The sequence below is a fragment of the Neopsephotus bourkii genome, unplaced genomic scaffold (genome assembly GCF_033783945.1).
Source record: "Neopsephotus bourkii isolate Nb327-2 ecotype Australia unplaced genomic scaffold, CSIRO-AGI_Nbou_v1 NB_323, whole genome shotgun sequence".
NCBI classification, from domain to species: domain Eukaryota; kingdom Metazoa; phylum Chordata; class Aves; order Psittaciformes; family Psittacidae; genus Neopsephotus; species Neopsephotus bourkii.
In genome coordinates, this window is record NW_026900831.1 from 791,946 (window position 1) to 814,199 (window position 22,254).

The window sequence follows — 22,254 nt, forward strand, 5'->3', positions numbered from 1 at the left end:
CTGGGACCACCAGGAGATGTTCAGCATTGCCTTTTGGTGCACAAGCAGGCAGTCACTTCTGACTTCATCAAAAGCAGGCAATCTGACAAAGTAAGTATTTCTTCATCTCTATGTATACACAGAATTAATGCCTTCAATACAGACTATGAGAAAAACTAAGACAGAAAAATAAACACACAAAAAACCCAAACATAAGAAACACTATGCTTCTAGTGATATGAAAAACATATAGTAGCTTATCTACTTGAGAAAGGACAAACACTCAGTGCAACAAGAGTTTTAGAATTGCCCTCTTTCTTCATACATATATATATACAAAGAGTATATAGGTTTATTTAGAACAGATAACTTCAACAAACACCTCATCACATCTATTCTCTTGCAGATTGTGCATTAACAGTGTATTATTTGCATAGAGAATGGAGAAATTTGAACCCAAAAAGCCTCCTTTCCCTTTAATATTACTGTCCCTCAAGAGTATGTCATTATTTAAAATTCAGTTCTTGTATATGCATATTTTATATATGTATAATATATATGTATATATATTTATATATTTATTTTATATATGTATTATACTTTTTAAAAAGCACCCTCATAATCTGACAGGTAAACCCTCCATGAAATAATTCTTCAGTGATAATGTTCCCAAAGAGATTACAACTTGTATGAAAATTTGAATAATGTGAGCAGAAGGAGCTGGAAATGTACATTAATGAATAATTGTTCAATTCATGTGACAGGGATCATCTTCCAGTAGAAATGACAGTTGCACTGGAATGATAAAACTGCAAGGCAGACTGTAAACTCAGACCTAAAAAGTTTTCAATGCATTTTCCTTTCCAGCATCCTTCACGTATCACATTAATATAAACTATCTGCTCTTTCTGCTTCAAAGTCTTTGCATGAGAAGTCATAAACCATGAAAAGTGGACTGATTTCCAGTGATAATGAGAAAAACTAAATTCCCTCATATTTAAGGGACAAAATCACCTTCATATTTAAGGGACAGCCAGACTGCTTTGCACCAGCATAGGTTGGAAGAAAAGAATTTCTATTTGCAAAAAAATATTCAACGTTTTTCTCTCATATGCATCATCTGCTTAGAAAAAATCAAGTTTCCACCCTGAGCCATGCAGAGAAATTACTGAGATTTTGTTCTACCAGCTCAAGATGTCTGAATTTAAGAAGCTGGGCTTGAGACAGCTTTACAGGGACTTTGGTGCTCCTTTAAAGTATTTCCATTTGACATTTATTTGAGAGAATGTGTTTTAAAAATCTAACTTGTAGAGAAGGAAAGTACTTATAGAAGAAAGTTTTGTCTTGACATCAAAGAGAATAAATCCTATCACTGGCAGAGTAATAGTTCTTCAGAGTATAAGTACTGGGTTTGAGGATTCATCATGCTAGGGACAATGAAAGAATTTAACCCAACTTGCCTACCTAGGCCAGCTGATTTGCTAATGCATGAGAGATCACGAGCCTCCAGACCTCTCACCAAGACCTTTTTCCCATATTTTGGCCTCTTACTGTGGCAGAGATAACTCTGATTTCATTCTAGCTGATCTAAATGGGCAACATTAGGATGCAGCTGTATCAGCACAGAAGGTATCCAGCATCAGGCGGAAGAGGAGACATATAGGAAGTGAAACTCTTAAAAGGTAGATTCTGAAAAAGGAATAATGATGTGAGATTACAGAGCTCTGACAAAGGTGCAGTAGCCAGCAAAAATCAGCTACCACGTTTTTACCCATTCCCTCTTTCCATCTGATGGCTGATCCTGACACAGCACAAGGGAATCTGGTCTACCAGTCCGTCAGCTCCACAGCATGGCTGCTGCTAAATTCATGCCAAACTTCTGAATGGAACGTAATAGGAGACCAAAAAAAAAGATAAATAATAAAGCCATTTGCCAAGGTAATCTAGCAAGCTAGAGTCAGCAAGCTAGTGCATAAGAACCACAATACACCAAAAACCCTGAACTGAGTGCCTTAGTTTATCTACCCACAATTACAGAGCCCATCTCAGAAAGCTTGCCAACCCTGAAAAGAAAGCTGTCTCATTTGCACAGTGGTTTGGAGGCAAACAATGTCATTACAAGACAGCAACTTACAAAACAGTCAGCAAAAGTTGCAGACAGCTATACATGCATGCTTACAGATTACACATGTCAATCCTGGCAGGAGACAACGGCAGTAGCTGAAGTAGGAGCTTTACTCCGTTCTTCCATCCTTCCTCTTTCTCATATTCACAGAATAGGTAGGTACATTCATCCACTGAGAACTGGTAGAAAGCATGAGTGTCTTGAAAACAGAGTTGTCTGTCCACTGTTAGGGGAAAAAAAGGTTAACATTAGATAGCCTGTAAACCTTTACCATGTAAGGGTTCTGTGTCCTCACCTCATTCTGTGTTGCTCTTGACCTTAATGCTGAGTTGCGCCACCATACAGGGCAAAGGGATTATAAACTTGGCATAGAAGCAATCTTGCCCTGTAGTATTACTTCCGTGCACCCAAACAGGAAAACCCCAAAAACTCAATTTGAAGAATTCCAGGCTCCTGAAATTCAAGCATTAAGACTGCTGAGTATTCAATCAATTTTGGAGCAGTTCAGAATTAGAAGACAAAAACCTTCCATTAGTCAGATTTCTGAGCCTCAATTTCCATTGGTTTCTAATCTGTCCTCATTAATGGCCAGGCACTAATAAACAAAGTTCAATAATGGAGATGCAGCTACTAATTATCCCAGCTTCTCCTCAAATTCAGGGCTGCTGGATTTGTGAACTAGACCTGGGTAAGATGATGCGCTGCTACAACAGCATCTTTCCTGGCAAAATCAGGATTGAGCTGGGATTGAAGAATGAGGTCCAAAGCCAATAGCACAACGTTCTGCTGGGAGAGTCATTCACCCCTTGCTGAGGTTGCATGATCAGACATACCATCAGCATATGTCAGAAAAGGCTGAAGTGAACGTAAGAGGAAATCTTCCATAACATCTCACCTTTCACAAGGAGAAATGTTAAGTGTCTAGCACAGATCCCAAGGTGGGGTATGCTCTGAGCTGAGCTACCTCAGTAGCTACAGCTACAAAGCTACAAAGTGAAGTCCATCAGATTTCCAGAGTTTGGTTACTGGTGTAATTAATGCCTAACACATTAGCTGCACCAAACCCATAAATTTGGTTGGGAAGGTGGGAGCATATGGGTGGAACCTGGCATCACCACTGTCTCAAGGAGCTGAGTCCCCTCTCAATCCATTGTAATCTAAAACTATGAAAAACAGGGAGAGGAAGGGTATGTCACTGATAATAGATAATGGTCCATGGTGAAACACAAAAATAGAAAAGTATTGTTTGGCACAGGTTGTGGGAACATAAGCTTGGAAATAAGGGAGTTAACACTGCTGTTAGCAAAAGGGAGTCTTACACCAGTTCACACGCTGGCCACATCTGGACTGATGTTGCAACTGGTAATTTTCCACTCCAACCCCAGGGGGGATATAAGGACCTATGCAGAGACAGACAGGTGAGAAGGCCAGATGCACATCTTGATTTGGGGGACACCCTGATGATGCACTGCCTACCACCCCTCTGACGAGGCAACATGTTTCATCGTCTTCTCCTGCTCAGCGGTACCCCATGCAAACAGGGGTTGGAATGTATGTAACCTGCTTTGCATTAATATATGTATTTGCTTTGCACTAATAACTCAATAAACAGACTAGAACATTTGATTGTTTGTATCATGTTTGGTGTCCAGTCTTTGTACATGGGAACCCTATGAACCTGGAACAAAGGGAAAATCACTAATAGCTAGGGAAGTCATCCAGTGAAGCCATGACCTGCAGCGACTGAACAGTTGCTGTATTGTGAAAAACCCAAAAGAGTTTGCAGAGAAAAAAAAAAAATAGGCTGGAAAAGACACACATGGTTAGTAATAAGCAATTACATTTGCAAAAGAAAAAGGAAGGAAATTTGCTAAAAGAGACTCATCTTTGGTATTTATGAAATGAAAGACCACAGAGGTGAACCTACCAAAGAGAGAGTAAAATAAAAAACTGGCAAGAAAATTGGATCTGCTTTTTTCTAGTTTCCCTCCTTCCTCTTCCATCAAAACCATGAGTCTTATTTACCCTATACAGGAGAAATTCATAGCTTTCACCATGCTAGAAATACTATCAAGACTGACCTGATAATATAATGCCCATATCCAGGAGGAGCTGCCACACTCCAGCTGCTGCAGATCTGCACTTAACAAATGGGCACTGCTCCAAAAGCCAGTCTACCAGTTCTGATCCAACACAGCTTCTCCTGAAAATAAGCAAAACATCACTTCTTACACTACAGTAATGTTAAAATGCTCTTTTATAATAAAGAGCTCTTTTTTAAAGCTATTAAAAGTGAATCATTTTGTTCGGCAGGGAAAACCCTTTATCTCAATTACTAATTTCTATAATCCTATTCATTTCAAGGGAAGAAATTAGTTTGGCAAGCCTCAGGGGATGCTCCAAGTTACGAGGGAACTAGTGTTAGATAAGTAAGTTCCCTTACATATCTAATTCATGCAGCACACTTAACAATATGTAATATTTTTATCAATTTGTGCTGCTTAAAGACAGTCATTCAAAGATGGAAAAAGCTAAACAAAATATAGCTTTTAACCTCGGGACTTTATTTCCTTTCCAAGCACAGGCACAAGCAATACAGCTACAAAATCTATGTGTAAAACCTTGAGTGTTGCTTTAGAATGTACTTCATCTTCCATATTATTGGTAAATTTATATTTTTAAAAACAAAGCAATGGCTGTTTCTTAAATATGGATATGAATGAATGGTACTATAACAGAGACCTACATATTCTGGCAGAATTGAAAACAGAAGGAAGCATTTTATATTGTAATGCAACACAAATGGCAAATCATTACAGAAATATTCCATGAATTACATGCAAAAATCACTGTGTAATTAAATCTTAGAAGTCCAATTAATCTCTTTTGTAACTCCCAGACAGGGCTGAATTTAATACTCTTTCTTTTCAGCAAAATAACAGACACAATTTTATATGAAACCATAAGCAATTAAATTAACGGACATACAATTGGGCCACTGCTGCTTTCTGACAACTGACAAAGTAACATAAGAAAAGACATGAAACACATGAGCTTTTAAAGAACTTTTTAGAAAATAGCTTCAATTCTTAGTAACACACAAAATCTCGCTCTTAGAATTTACTCTCTTGTCAAATCGAAGCATAGACAAATGCAATTAAAACCCATTCAGTTGATTAGAATGAATGGTCTCAGGTTACCTGCAAATGCCAGTAAGGTACACCCTGTCTTTAATCAGATCAGACGCTTGTAGAGTAAAAATATTCCTGAGAGCTCTTCCAGCACAGGAAGAACTTTCTCCATAAATCTGAATGAAAAGAAAAATTGAAAACTGTGACAAACAGGGATTTATTCCTCCTGTAGTAAATTGCCTTGCCCCTGTCCAATCTCTCTCTCTGAGCAATGCCTTATCCCCAGCTAAATAATAAGCAAGCAGTCAAAAGTAGATTTAGATTACATATTAGGAAGAAATTCTTCTCTGTGAGGGTGGTGAAACACTGTCACAGGTTGCCCAGAGAAGTTGTGGCTGCCCCATCCCTGGCAGTGTTTAAGGCCAAGTTGGACAGGGCTTGGAGCAACCTGGTTTAGTGGAAGGTATTCCTGCCCATGGCATCATTGAGCTGGATCATTTAATTGGAACTAAATGACCTTTCAGTTCCCTTCCAACACAAACCATTCTATGATCTATGAAAGCCTCATAGGAAGTGCACCCCAGCTTCTGTCATACTCAGTTGCATCATGGATTGCAAATCCCCTCCATGGGCTGGACTACTTGTACATTTGCTGCCTTAGGAAAGCAAGGGTTTTACTATATGTCAGTTTTACCTTTGAACAGATAAATCTGAATGAGAACAAGTGTTATTTTAGCAAGGCAGACACACACTATTTGCAAAGCCACACAAATACAGTTAAAATTAAACATTATTCTGTCGACGCGGGAGTCACTGACAATGCAGGAACGATCAATGTGATCAGCGAATGCCAATTTATTACAAAGCTTTAACTCCTTATATACCATTTCTTACAGGCACCTACAGTGATTTGGCATATGCTGATTGGATACATGTCTTGTAGACCCTTAGCAACTAACACATAATTGGCTAAGCACAGGTGTGAGAACTTGACCTTGAAAGCTTGCCAACCGTCCACAGTTCTCATTAACTTAGTGAATTACAGCTTCTTTTTACCTTGCTTGCTTAAGCTTCCTCAGGCCTCTCACAGTTGCTTAAGCTTCCTCAGGCCTCTCACGGCCTTGCTGTATCTTTTAGGATTATTCAGAGTTTATGTATCAATTATCCATTCTCCTGTGAGAACACTGTCTCCACATTATTCCATATTTACTGGAGTTAAACAATTTAATACAACCCTAATACACATTGACACCATTTCATAGCTTTTTGATGTTGTTCAGAATCCTTCGAGGTGTCCTACGATAGTTACAAGTCAGTTGATCTGTATTTTGCCAGGAGGATGTGGTCTTTCAGAATGGATGAACTCTGACTTTCCCTACACCTGATTTCTACCTTCTCTCTCTAGGCTGTAGATGTAGTGGAAAGTGTCCCTACACATGGCAGTGGGGCTAGAACTAGATGATCTTTAAGGTCCCTTCCAACCAAAACCATTCTATGATTCTATGTGTCTATCAAAACAAGACCCAACCCTATCTTCCATAAAACCGTACTCCACCTGGACTCTGTGCACCACTTTAACCCAGGCTTCTGAGGAATGTGTGATGTTTCCTCACTATCCCAGTAAAACACATCAGTAACAACTTGAAAGAAACCAATGCTGCAGTATCACCTTTTTTTTTTCTGTTTTGTTTCCTATGTTTAGAAATCTTTCAAGGAATACAAAATAGTTCTGAGACAGTGAAGTATTTTAACATGCAAATGCAAAGCTCTCAAATATGACAAAGGTAAGCTAAGCAGTGGCAATCATTTAAATGTCTGGGAAGTGAGTGCATGTTGGAATCCACAAAAATTCAGTTTGCAAATTCAGTATTAGAAGAAGACAATTTCTAACACACAGATTATAACTTGTTAACTGGATTTAATGGCAGGCCACGTTCAAAAGTGTCTTCAAAGCTACAAGTAAGAGGCTGAATCAAAGCAAAATGATTCCTAGTATGTTGTTTGATGAAATAGGATTAAGAAGAAGCTTGACAAATACCTTGTTTGAAGGAGTTTCCAGGTAGGGATTTGAAATTCTTCTGGACAGGGTCTGTAAAACAATTTGGTAGAGCTTTAGTTTTGTTCTGATTTTTGTATAGCAGCAGTCTAGGTCTTTTAGCTATTGAAAACTAAATAAAAAGAATTTATCAAATCATCCGTGTAGTCTAACCGAAGTCTCAAAATAATTTTTTCACACATCAGGAAAGAGGTTTGGTAAATTCAGTTCTATGGGTTTTTACTACATTTATTCTTGAGACGGAAAAAAAAGATGAAGTGGCAAAATCTGTAGACCACACACAATTATTTGGGTCAAGAAAGACCAAAAATGACAGGGAAGAATTTTAAGATAAACCTAGAAAAAGCTGGCTGAAATGACAGTATCATGATGAGCTCAACATTAAAAGTAGCATGTATTAGAGGGAGAAAATGTAATTACACATGCTCTAATAGCTCTTATAGCAAACTTTATCAATTTAGTAAAAACACCCCAGGGTCACAGAACACTTCTCAAGGAAGACAACTCTCGCAAATGAAATTCTTAACTGAAGTTAAAAAAACATAGGATAAATGAGGAATAAAGTGGTGAACAATGGGAAGGTAACACTGCTTTAATGTAGAGCAGCATTGTCCCTACCCTGACACATGCTGCACTGACAGCAGCATCTCAAAAAATGGACTCCCCAGTGTTAGAAGGGATTCAGACAGTAACATTAGTAGGAATAATAAAGGATCTGGATAAATTTTAATATGAGAAGAGGCAGAAAAGACTGTGACTATTTACCTTACAAAGGAGAGATTACAAGACACATAATACAATTACACAAATCAATGAAAAGGCAGATGTTGTGCTCTGGTTTATGTAACTGAGAATAAATGACCACCAAAAGAAATTAGAGAGGATTAATGTCTGAGGAGATAGAAAGGAAAATGATACATAATTCTTCACAGCAGGGAAATACAAATGCCAAAACCGTACCACTGATTGATAAAGCCTGGGAATTTAAAGTTATAAAATTAACAGTGAACCTAAAATTCTGGAAGGCAAACAGAGCCAGGTTGTTCCAACTTTACTCACCCTGGTACTTCCATATCTTGTCAGTGTTCAAAGACAAGATATTGTCTACTGTGATGCTTGCTGGCAACTTCTATCTTACTACAAGCCACAAAAGACACAAATAAACATTGCCTAAAAGAAGTCTGGAAGTGGAACAGAAGACATTGTGCAGGAGTATTGGCAGCACAATAAGAGGATTGTGTGGTGGTCCCTCATATTATTCCAACTTGTAGGCAGCATAATTAATCCCTCATTTTGAGAAGGATCCAATTCCCACTTGGTATATTGCAATCATAAAACAAACAAACAAACAAACAAATCACATCCTTCACACCCTGTAAGAATTACAGAATCACAGAACCTATTTCTGTAGCACCACCTGTCTTTTTTTCCCCCTGTATATTCCTGTTACCATATTTTTAGACAGGCAAGAGAAGTGACAAGGAACCATAGAAAAACAGTAGCTCCATATAGAAATACTATAACATAAAAGCTTAATTTCCCTCTCATACCCAACAAAGATGCTGTAAGCATGTAACATTACCTCAGATCCCATTTACTTTTCCTAGCCAGCACATCATTAACACCTTGATTTTGCAGCAGTCTTAAATAACACCACTTCACTTGGTTTCTGTCCAAGTCTTTCATTCAACAAGGCTTACTCATTGCAGCAGTACAGTAAAAGCTTACACATCGATTTCCCCCTTCTCTGCTCCATTCCCAAGATGGTGCTAATGATGTTATTTAACTTGTAATCAGCAAGTTAATTCCAGTGATGCCAGTGGGAACTACAGACCCTGACATTGCATTGTCCTGGTCCCTGGCATTCAGAGGACAGCTGAGCCTCAGCCAGGGAAAATGCTGCTGCTGCAGGGGCAGTTATATCACAACATAAGACCATACTCAGCAAAAAGGACAAATTTGATGGCCTTCTATAGAAGGTTACAGCTTTGGTGGATAAGGGAAGAGCAATTGATGTCGTCTACCTGGACCTGAGCAAAGCTTTTCATACTGCTGACCCACACGCATCCTTGTCTCTAAAATGGAGACATGGATTTGCCAGGTGGACCACTTGGGGATTAAGGAGTTGCCTAGATAATCCAGCTCAAAGAGTTGTGGTCAATGGCTTGATATCAGGATGGAGACCAGTCATGAGTGGTGTCCCTCAGGGGTCCAGGACTAGTATTAATTAACATTGTTGGGGACAGTGGGATTGAGTGTACCCTCAGCAAGTCTGCAGATGACACCAAGCTGAGTGGTATGACTGTGGTGTGATCAGCATTCTAGAGGGGAGGGATGCCATCCAGGGGGACCTTGAGAGGCAACAGAAGTGGGCCCATATGAAACTCATGAAGTTCAAAAAAGGCCAAGTGTAAGGTCCTGCACCTGGGTTGGACAATACCAAACATGAATACAGGCTAAGCGATGAGTGGATTGAGAGCAGCCTGAGAAGGGCTCAGGGGTACTGATGAATGAAAAACTGAATATGAGCCAGCAATGTGTGTTCACAGCCCAGAAAGCAAATGGCATTTGGGCTGCATCAAAAGGAGCATGGCTAGCAGGTCAAGGGAGGTAATTCTCACCCTCTACTCCACTCCTGTGGGACACCACCTGCACTACTGCATTCAGCTCTGGGGCCTCCAACATAACGAAGACATGGGCCTTCCTGAGTGGGTCCAGAGAAGGGCCATAAAGATGATCAGAGGGCTGGAGCTACCTCCCTGTGAGAACAGGCTGAGAACAACAGGGTTGTTCAGAAAAAAATTTTGCTAGTTTATCCTTCAAACCACACAGTGCCAGCTTTGGTCCAGGGGAGAGAGAAGGAATTTAAGCCCTGAAATGGGAAAAAGGAATACAGGATAAATTCTGTTTGTGGAATCCCGAAACCGTATGATTGGGATTTTTTTTTTTTTAGCTTGCCTCAATAAATATTTAACCACTGAGCACACCTCTGCTCAGAAGACTGGCTGCTGGGGACAAACAAAGGGCAGTCCCCTTCCAGAAACAGGATGAAGATGGAGTGGATCAGGGCTCCAGGCTTTGTTTGAAAACCCCAAAATTCAGGCTGCCATGAGGAGAGAAACACCACTCCTCCCTGAAGGCATTTGGTAAATACAGGCTGCTCCTCCCAAATTATTTTAACGCACACACTAATTCAAAATACATTTGCGAATAACTCTTAGAATGAGTCATCAAGCAAACAACTCATCACTCATGTAAACTACCTTAGAACAGCTATTGCTGCCCATGCCAACTGCTGCTTTCTAGGCACTGCCACCCCGGTGTCCCCCTGTGCCTCTTCATCTGCTTGAGGAAAAGCTTTGTTAAGCCATATTTCAGGGAGAAGATGAGGATGTGGCAGCACATATGCTCCTGGGACAGGAAATCTTATGTGGAGCAAATCCAGAGAGCTGGGTGTCCTCCAGAAGGGCTTTCCCATCATACCTGAGTAGGCATGCATAGGTAACTTTAGCTTCCCTGCTGGGGATGCAGGAAGATAGAGGCAGGGAGCTGGTCCCTGCTGGTTGAACCGGGAGGGTGAAGTATGAATGTGGCACAGGAATGGCATCCTAGCTTGTGGTAATAACTTGCATGTGACAGGAGAGGACAGTTAGAACAGATGCCCTAGGAAGAAGTTTTGGAATAGGACTGCCCGGATTCAAATTTGAATACACCACAGATAAACTGGGAAAAAAATAGAAAGGAGCTCACTATGGTATTTAAAACTACTGGAAATGCAGGGAGTAGAATAATGGTGTTAAAAGAACAGGAGGATTAGAAAAAGTGATCAGCAAGTAATTTAAAATAACCATTAGAAAATATTTCTTATGGCCAGCTCATGGAATTAGAAGCTAAAGGATCAAATAATCCAGTCAGACTTTTAAAAGCAGTAGTTAAACCAATGGTTGATATTACTATGTAAGGTTTATATCTGGGTTTAAATTGGTACTTCTTCAACTGGTCAATTACTTTTAAACAAGTTGAGAATTTCTGCCATTCTTTAAAGTTAAGCATGCAATGACATTGATGATAATATCTTAATATATGAGCACAAACTGACTTCTTAAAGGTTTGTAAAGGAATTCCCCCACAACATGCTACACAAGCAAAGTGCACTAATGAAAGCATGTTTTGGTCTCCATTGGAAAGATCAAGTTTTATCTTACTGGAAGATGCTAACGTAGTTGTTTACTGAGCAGAATATTGAACTGGCTCCACTACAACAACTCCCTATGCATTTACTACAACCTAGTTAATGTTCTAGTCAAGTGCTAAAGAAACTATAGAGAATGTTTTCAGCCATAACTTTTGGAGATGCATTTGAGTTTTCTCCTCATTTTTAAATCTGGGATTTTGCTTTGGCCTCATCTCAACTTCAGAGGATGACTTGCCTACAAGCTGCTTGTGCTCTGTCTCCTGCCCAAACTGTTCCAACAATTGCTCATATTTCTGCCATTGCCAGCACTGCAGTTGCAGTAGCATCAGCAATGCTCCATATGTCCGCTAGCAATTTAATCACCATCATGCTCAGAAAGAAACAAAGCACGAGTGCTTGGAGCTCCAGTTCAAGGGCTTTCCTCAGCTGGGATTTAGTACAGCGGAAGCAGCCAGCAACCTCTCTATGCTAGAAGTCACACTGTAGCACTACAGAAGCAGGTGCGGAAATAGTAGGAAAATAGTAATTTCAAATATGGGCCACAAATGTTTTGCCTTTCTTCTAAGAGCTTTTGACATCCCTGTGCAGTTCACAAGGGGGGGGGGGGGGAAGAAACAAAAACATAACAGCAAAAATAAGACTTTTTTTATAATTATTAATCAAGATTATTCCTGTTTCTAAATCTTTTACAGAGGAATTCGTTTTAAAATTAAAAGAAGAAAGAAAAAACAAGATCAGGGCTCTTCCCCCTGCCCCCAGCAAGTTGTATAAGCTTCCACTCCAAGTTTTTCAAATAACTAGTTTTCTATCTGGTTGCGTTACTGAAATAATGATACATTATTTTAATGTTCACTAAACATGCACTCAAACTTCACCTGTTTTCAGTTTACAACATGCTCATCAATATTGTCTGTTTGATCAGTGCTTCATTTGCAAACATGCCCATGGTCAACTCCGCACTGCTGAACAGTCCTAGGAATGTTTTAGTGTACAAATATAAGAAAACAATTATTCATAGTTTCAGGGCAGCATCCCTTTGTCCCTAAAAAATTCAGGATAGCACTTGTGCATTCCAAATTGGATTACTTGATATATGTAAAATTAATCAAATGCTTCAGTGTTGTGCTCTACCAGGGCTTACTTCCTAAATATGAATAGCCTGAAAAAAAAATAAATCTCATTTTGAAATGCACATGGTGTAACACAGACTACGTGGTAATGAGATTATTTCTGTTCCCTGACGGGGATTCTGCAGTCACTGAAAACCTGAATCCTAAATTGCCTAATGTGACCACAAAGGAAATTATATATTCAGACAGATTTTCAACAAGCATCTAAGCACCCAAGCCTAAAATACACTTCCACAAGTATCCATACTGGAAACTTCTCATGTTCCAACCATGAGAGATGACATACAGAAAAGGATCACAAATAAGGCTGAATCCAAATTCACTCTCAAAAGCAATCACCTGTTTATGCTTTTCGCTCTTCACCAATCATTCGACTCTAACAATACAGTGCTTCAGGAAAAATTAAAGAAAACCACGAGTGTACTTACATAATTTCTCTCAGGCTTCCCTCTCACTCCATGCACAAATCAAAAAGTAGGTAAAGTTTCTTAGACAGATTTCTTTCTCTCACTGCAAACCATGACATTGATAGCGCCAGTGATAGAAGCTACTGCAACTGTTACAACCAATGTAACCCTGAGGGGTTTTGTCTTCAAAAAGATCTGCTGGAGTTGTTAAAAACAAGCGGCTGTAATAATTACAGTTTCCCCTCCAGTTGCCCCAATCTGAACATGAACCCTGGAACAAAGCTGGGCTGTACCTGCCCAGCACACCTTCCTCAACCTGCAACGCAAGAAGGATTTCTGGAGGAGTAAAAGCTCATTTATTGCCAGTGCTTACTCATGACAGGCATGAGTGGGGGAAGGGAGACAAAATTACTGAACAATTTGGCTTATCAGTTCGTCACCTTGAATTTCTGCATTTGACATTGCTTGCTACTGTCTAAATCAGGAGTTTTAAGCATAAATTACAAGGGTGCTGTGTTAGGTAGATGAAATGCTACTGTTGGTGGAGGGTGGCTGGTTATACAGAGTGTTGTCATGAATCCCAATCTGTTTCCATGTGGCAACAGATTTTTCCTCATGGTTGCTAAGGCACAGCAAGCAGAGTTGGTTCAGAAGTAGCTGACTTTCAGCAGATATCGTTCATATGAAACCGTAGAATATGACTGACTTTCTGCCAAATAATATTTGTAACAAACAACCTTCCCCCACTGCTCCTCTTGAAACCCACTGTCAGAATTCATAGATAATGAAGAACAAACAATGGAACAGTTCTCTTTATTAATATTTTTTGAAAATTAAATATAAGTTTTTTTAAGTTATCTTCACCTGACAATCTTAAATTTCATATACTTAGGTGTAGCATAAAAAGGTAAAAAAAGCTATAAAAAGAAAAATCTGTACTTAGTAGAGCTTGCAATGTAGGGTTCCCAGGTAAGCCTGCAAAGGTCTTTGGAGAAACCCAAATGGATCATTAGTGAAAGGAAACTAAAGAGTGTATTATCACGTCCTTTCTATATAAAATGAACCTGCAAAGTTATTTCACAAACGAAGAGGCCCATAATTCATGGTTTACTCACACCTCTCTCAAAACAGAAAGGTATCTGCAAAGAAAACAGCTGCTCTTTATAAAGAGAAGCAGTGTTCTTCAGGTTTAAAGACTTACTTCTGAGATGACAACAGTCAGGAAAGCAATGGGTTTAGAAGCATTTCGATATTTTCCAGTACATACCAAACTAAATATTGTTGAATGGGTTTATGCTTTGAACAAAGCTCTTTTTTAGTTAATCTAGCATAAGACAGTCACTTTTAAAGTCTAGCAAGGAGTGTAATCTAATGCACTAGAGCAAATTTTGTTTGCAATGCCCTTTCATTTATTCAAAAGAAGTTAAGAATAGGAAAGAATATCATAGAAGACAATACGGTAGAACTGGCTGGTTGCTCTTCCTCTTTTCCGCAGTCTTACCATGGCAGAAAAGCTCTGCCTAAATCCAGCTTCAAAAAGGCACCAACACAGGCCTGAATTTCTCTGTCCTTATCCTGTGCCTTAAACAAAGCTGGGGCACCCTGACACAAAAGCCAACTCAGTTTGAGAGAAAGGGAGGAGTGGTGAAATGGCCAATGCCAGAGTTAGAGAAACTTCATGCTCCTTGAAAAAGAGATGGCCACTCTCCTGCTAATTATGTATTTTCCACAACCAGATTAAAGTACTATAAAAGGAGGCTGTTGACAAGCAGTTTGGGTCCTCCCTCCACCTCCTGCCTCGCCTTCCCATCCCACCACTCTTCTGCTTTGTGCTTCCACATGTGTTTGTGAAGACATGTCCTGAACCAAGCTGAAGGACCAATAGCTTTGAACTGGTTTATGAAATGATTCATTTTAAGCCAGATCATTGCCCTCCACCAGGTCAGTAGGGAGCCATACAAACACCATTGCTAGCAAGGCAGGCAGCAAGGGCACAGGCGAAAGCAGTGGGACATTGAGAGAGGCAGGAAGGTGCAGCTGTGCTCAGAGGAAGTATTTGTTTATGCTGAATTAAAACTATCCAAGGAATAATGATATAAAACATGCCTAATAAATCCTCAGTGTCTCTTCTTTGTCCACATAAAAAGGAAGTTAACTATGTCCATTAAAAATGACATAACAAAATTCACAGTTGTCCGTAACAGGTAACTTTACTTCCCACCTTCCTGTTCACATAAGTGCATCAGTTTAAGTAAAACAGAAATCCCATCTTATTTAACTCCATAGATCAATTACAGACTGCATGGGCTACAGCCATAGTCTACAATTCTATGATTCTATGACTCTACAATAACTATGTCTAACAATACAGAAACAGAGCTTAAACTACTTTTCTCTTCTTCTTACAAAGATAATTATGGACATTTTGAACTCATATGCTCATACAGTGTTTGCAATGAGAGTTCATTAAATCTGAAAACAAGAAGAAATCAGAATTTTACTGCTTTTTATCATGTTTTACATAATATTAAAATATGCAGAGTACACTTAATTGATTATTCGTGCTCCTTCATTAACAAGCCACAGAATCTGACAAGCTACTCATATGAGATTAACACCCTCTGTGATAATATTCCAGTCAAATTCATAGAAACAGGAAGTATTAAACTGTGTTGCACTAAACACTTTATGGAGAAAGTATACATGAATAAATTGGTTTAGGCAGCCTAAATAAATAAACAAATATATAAATAAATCTTCCTTCAATTTGTCCCACATCAGCCTCTTGTCCCACATAAGTCATGAATCCTGGTAACTACCCAGCCCTCAGAAAAAAAACCCTCCAGAAAACTAGACCTGGTATTTAAAGCATATAGTTCCCATTTCTTTCTTTCATCATTTGTATACACTAGGAAGTCTTTAAACAATCAAAAAGGCCCATTTTGATTTTCTTTTACAAGAAAGGTACCACTCCTTAAACAGAAACCTCACAATTTGAAAAACAAAGAATTATAAGATTTTTCTAATTTTACATCTGATTATCTGAATTAATTAACCTTTAATTGCATTTGTAACTATTAACTAGTTTTGTATCCCAACATAAGTCCTACCCTATGATGTCTGTATGCTAGTTAATCTCATTCCCATATTCAGTCATATACAAGAAAAAAAAAAAAAAAGAGTGCTAGAGTGTAAATTAGCATGAAAAACATGCATGCAGTGGGAAAAAACAAGTTTATAATATTACAGCAGTGCAAGGATCCAAGGCGAATTGTATGTTATGAAGTTGAACATACATGCTTGTGTAACATGTATCTCTTGGCAAAGAGATTGAATTCTCTGTGATTTCAACAAGATCTCTGCACATCAGATGCTGTAATGAATATTACTTCTCCAGAAGGACTGTTTGGGGTTTCATCTCACCATAGAACAGGAGTCCACCAGATATGGGGTAGTCCAGAAAATATGTATCAGAAGATCATGCTAAGGGATTAACTGCAGTTGGCACAATTCAGTGAAACTCTGTTAAGCAGCCTTCCTACTCAACTGACCATAAGCCTTTGTTTTAAAACAGAAGTGTTTTGGCTTGAAAGTTGTGGATGACCTTTTTAAGGCTGTTTCAAAATGTGCATGATGCAGTAAGCACAGCCTGCAGCTGCAGAACCTAAAATAACAACCCAGAAGCATACCTCAACCTTCACTGAAGACAGCAGTCATAGCATTATAACTTTTTTTAAAGAAATGTTCATTACAACACGTAAGAGAGAAGCAGAAGGACACAATGTGAATATAAGAATGATTATCAGTTGTGTGAACTAAGGCATATCAAAGAAAAGCAGAACAGCCTCTGCATTACTCACAGCCAAAGTATAGGAGCTTATCCTGAACAAAGCAACCTCAAAAAAGCCAGCAGATGGGTCTGCTGATGCCATGGTACAATCAGAGGAAAAGACTCAGGCATCACTACCTTTTCTGCAGGGTCACATTTCCACCACTTGAGGACAGTCAGTCCTGGCAGCCAGTGCTAGAAAAAAGTACCTCTGAGGAACTTCTGACCACCAGACTAAGCAGCAGCTCATGCATTCCCTGTGCTACTTGGGGCACCCTCCTTGCTCTACCACACACACCACTGTGCAGGATTCTTCCAGGATCCTCCTTAACATATTCATGTAAAGCAGAACTGAGCCACCACCTTCTGCTTCACCAGATTGAGTCTTCACCCCAAGATTCTTGAAGGTATGCTTTGTCCTATCAAAATAAAAGAATCAGAGATAAACACTAACCATGTTTTTTCAGGTCTAGGGGCAAAGAGAATTAACTTTCTTTGTAATATTCTGCATCATAGCCAATGTTTGCAACATTGATCACTTCAATATGCTGTTATCCTCCTTACACTTTCTCACTGTATTGTGGTTACCATCCCACTCAGATTTAAAAGTTAGTAATAAATACTACTTTAAGTCAATAAATGTTTTTTGACCTATGCAAAGCAGGAAGTGGGAGAGAGAGGTGAGAGGTGGGAGAAATGGGGAACTGCTGCCTTTAAAAGTTGGTTCAAGCAATATGCCCATGGAAGATTCTAATTTGTTAGAGAATTTAGACTGAAAACAGAGAAGCAAAATGATCCAGAAGATTAATATACTGCAGTATTCCCCACCACAGCGACTGACTGTCAGACTAGCAGAGATGCTCTACCTGTGTTTCTACAAACACTAACAAAAAGCAAGATGTCAGTGACTTTCTAACAGTCTGTTGTGATGCTCAGTCTGTCCTCACCAATCAACCAAGGAAGACTGGATACCCTGCCAAAGTAGATAATAACTCTTCAGACTCTTCTAGCCCCTTTGCCATGACAATTTCAAAGGCCCATCCAGCTCAATAGCAGCAAGGACACCTGAGCCATCAGTTAAACTCTTGCAGTGGAGCAGATTGGTGGCAAATCACCACTTACTGTAAGAGACCTTCATTTTGAGATACACTGCCTTCAAGAACTGATTGATTCTCACCCTGATCAACTTGCTTACTGCTCCATCCTTTCCCATGCCAGCTTTCTAGAGATGACTTTAAACCAGTCCTTGTCTCAGTGGAACCACCACCACCACCACAAACCACATGGGCTTCACCTATTTCATCTAAGCCAGGCTAAGCCTATGGGATAACATATTTATTTAGTCACCTCTCAAGTGCCAAAAATAACTTTATCAAAATTAAATGGAGTTCCAGCATCTTCTTGGTATGTAGATACACACAGACATTTCTTCAAAAAGCAAAGCCTGCAAGAAGATATTTTTCTTCACTGCTAATCTATTCACTGCATTTTCTCTATGCAATGCAATAATATTTGTTGTAGGCACTGGACATACCAAAAATTAATTGCAGAGGGCTTCTGGGAAACCATTCCTGGTGAGTAAACCCCTGCCTTGGAATTCACCTCCCTGCTCCCTCCACCAGGATATGATCAGGTGAGTTTACGAACAACAAAGTAATGGGAACAGGAACACTCTGGGGTTTGGAAGATTACATAGAAGGTGTGTTTGCACATTTTTAGCATGCCTCATGCTCGTTGACATTTTTAACTTCTCCACTGTGCCAAGAGATAACAATGACTTAGGAGGGAAAAAGTCATGATATAAAGAAACAAGCATACACATACTGAAACTGGAGTTGGCTCAGGCTGAAAAGATGACTCACACACCTGAAGTATTTAGCTTTGTTTCTAAAAGCCAGATAACAAGGAAAATTGCTAAAGCAAAGGATGAAGATTCACTTTGTTTTCTTCCTTTACTCAAATAAAAGATTAAAAATCAGGTATTCAGTTTTGGAAGTCTCACAAAATTGACCATTAGCTCTTCAGTGACAAGGGAAAGCTTTTAACTCTGGTTTATAAACCAGACATAATTACTGGCTTTGGATAGCTTCTTTGGAATTACTTTTATTTACAGAATGGAAGAATATGTTTCCTTATCCACTCCCACCATCCTGCAATAAATTTTCCTGTAACATGTCTTGCTATTAATAAGCAACTGAAGTAGGCCCTTTTCTACAGCCACAATAAATGGATTCTCAAAGAGCATGTGTTGGCACTGCTTTTAGTAAGACCACAACTCTGATTTAATAGCAGTGTTGTAAACAGCAAGCCCAGGTCCTTTTTCACCAAGTAGCTTTCCAGCCACTCATCCCCAAGCCTATAGCATTGCATGGGATTGTTGTGATCCAAGGGCAGGACTCAGCACTTTGCCTTGTTGAACCTTGTATCATTGGCCACAACTCATCTACCTCATCTGTCCAGATCCCCCTGCAGAGCACCCCTGTCCTTCATCAAATTAACACTCTCATCCAAAGATTTAACAAAGTTGTTGGTTACAAATCTGTGCAGAGCCTTCCAAAGAGTTGTCCACCCACCAACAGACGCTTCACCAGTCATCAGCATTCTTATATTCCCCACAAGAGCAGGAAAGCCTTTGACACAGTATATTGTAACAAAGCAAAGACTGAGACGATATCAAGCTGGTTTTCTTGTATGTTTAGAGACCCCCTGAACAGTAATACTCTAAAGCTGGACCTCCAACTTCAACAGAGATAGTATAAATTCACCCTAGCACATAGAACTCCTCAAAAGAAGCTAAAATTGTCTTTCCTGGAGAGGCAAAACATTGTAGTTGGTTAAATAATAGGGAAGTAATGAAGGACAAGAGTAGGATTAAACATGCTGTTTTCATTAAGAAAAGGAAAATTGAAAGATGTCCCAACATTGCAACCTAGGCCTAATGCTGTTAAATAAAATGTATTTGCGATGTTAGTGTCAAGATAAGCAAATTTTGCTTGTATGATTTCAGTTAGTCACAATCAGAACTCTATCAACAACTTTAAATGGACCTGAAGTCCACTATATGGTAGGTGAGTGGGCAACTCCATGTGTTAAATTGTTTATCCGCATGAAATGCTAAGTAACACCCACGGAAGGAAAACTGCTGACAACCTACATGGTTTTAAATTAACTATATCAACTTAAAGAAGGCAACCTGGATGGCTGTGAAGACATTTCAGTGAAAAACTAATTGGGGTCACTGAATGATTTATATAAATCAGTTATGAAGTCTCATCCAGAATATTACATTCAGCACAAGCCACCACAAGTTCAAAGGGACACTGAAGAACCAGACAGAGTTCAAAACAAGGTAAAAAACTGATTACAGCATGGAAAAAGACATCTAGAGAGGCTGGGATTTCTTGCTTTAAAAAACAGCCGTAAAAATATATATATATAAAGACTATATAATGATTAAAGGTAATAATTCCCAAGTGTCAGAGTATAAGGTACCTCTGGCTTTTTGAAACCAGAAAAAAAATAAACCGATGTGAAAGGCAGACTATACAACACATTTGCACACACACTCTCTTGAAATCACAAGAAACTTCATATTTGTGGCTAAAACTGTTACCTGTTAGATTAACCTTAAAAATTATGGATATAGGACTAGATGAACCATCATCTTGACCCACTACAATGTTTTTTATCTACACTAGCTTCCTCTGAAATAATTGGGGCGAGGGAGGGGAGTGTGTGTGTGTGCAATGTACCTCTACCAATGTAATGTAAATATTTATAAATACATTGAATTGCAAATAGTCAACTTAAAAATGGGATTATTTTAAACAGAGCTTCAGATACATTCTCAGTACATTCTCAGTTTATGCATTCTCTGATACTGAGGACAGACGTCTCAGTGGAAAAAAACAAGAGACATCACTCCTGCTGTTCAGCTTGGAGACTCACCAGTTTTAACGCATGTCCTGGCAACCTAAGAGACGTATTGATTCGCAGTCATTCATTCAAGTGGAGAGAAAGCCATAATTAGATAAATAGCTTTAGTAAAACTAATCTGAAACTCATTTATTTTGGGACTGTCTGTTTAATGAGATAAAACATAAATATCTACTGACTTCCTCTTTGTATCACACATAATAAAAATATAAATAAAGAGGTATTCATTTGGCTGTCATTACTATTTTTGCATTTTATGTATTTTATTCCAGCAATTGCTGTCAAAGACAATTGCAAAGACACTATTTATGAATTACAGCTCTAACAGGCTGATCAGTTTTATCCATCTCTTTCATACATATCCTCAGTGGATACTGAGGAATAAAGAGGAATAAAGAGAACAGGTCTTTCAACCTTTTGTAAAAACTGAGCTGACAAAGTATAGCTTTAGGATAGTATGCACAGTAGAAGGTTTTAAAGTATCAAAGCTCCATTTTGCAACATAATTATGCCATCCTTTGTGAACAGAAGTTAAATTCTGATTACATTTTCAAAAGTGTTTATAACACATCTAGCAGGATGATATTTTGTTTCTTAACTATTTTTTTTTTCCAACCAAATGCTAGGGAAGACAACTTTGTAGAAGCCCCATGCACAAATTAGTGCTAGTATAGACAGATGTTATACTTAAGTTGAAACACACTTAAGCTTGGGGTACAATGTGCCCTCACCTTTCTTCTATGGCAGCTAACCACTAGATTCTGTTTTTGTTCCCTTAGGACTTGCATCTCCCATATTTGGCCTGCTTAAAGACCACAAATCTCTGTTCATCCTACAACACAAGATTCAGCAGCAGACTAACAGCCCACACCCCACATTTGCTTTTGTTGCAAAGAGGCTTCAGGCACTGCAGAAATGACAAACTGCAACAAAGCATTGGATTGTACACAAGCTGGGACCCAGACCAGATCTAAGGGGTTCTTTCAGCTCTCCTTCAGTCATCCAGTAAACAACAGCTTTGTGACTTTCAGAGCTAACCATGCATGTACATTGTTTTTCTCCTCTCCTTTCCGTATTTTAAAAATCAATTTATGCATCACTAAAGTGCATTCACCTATGAGATGAAATGGAGCATCTGCTTAACAGTGTGCAGTAGCAGCCTATGACACCAAATGATTACCCTGTCCATCTGAAATTACAAAGGGTTTTAGGATCACGGTCTAACTCCCTCAGCCACAACTTGGCCAAAACACCACAATTACATGCTTATCATCCTAAAATAAAAATAATCAAAACTCAAACACCTGCTCTCCCTCCCCCAAGCCCATATCATAAATTCTTGATGCTCACAAGTGGTCTGGATCTCAATTTTCTGTTGTGGGTGGGGTTAGGGGTTTTTTAATCCAAAATGAGTACTTTCTCCGGTTTACCATTCCTCAGTACTGACTGGCAGACTGCGTACCATC

The 22,254-nt window shown here is 39.0% G+C and overlaps 1 protein-coding gene across 1 annotated transcript in view; it reads right to left on the bottom strand.

The window, feature by feature from the left end:
• Positions 1 to 22,254, bottom strand: part of RAPGEF5 (Rap guanine nucleotide exchange factor 5) — a 160,583-nt gene that overhangs the window by 129,933 nt on the left and 8,396 nt on the right. Inside the window, exons 2-5 of the mRNA XM_061347737.1 lie at positions 7,274 to 7,324; positions 5,305 to 5,411; positions 4,186 to 4,307; positions 2,159 to 2,327 (exon numbers count right to left, since the gene is read on the bottom strand). Of these exons, the coding sequence (XP_061203721.1) occupies positions 2,159 to 2,327; positions 4,186 to 4,307; positions 5,305 to 5,411; positions 7,274 to 7,324 (449 nt within the window). The remainder of the gene's footprint in view (positions 1 to 2,158; positions 2,328 to 4,185; positions 4,308 to 5,304; positions 5,412 to 7,273; positions 7,325 to 22,254) is intronic.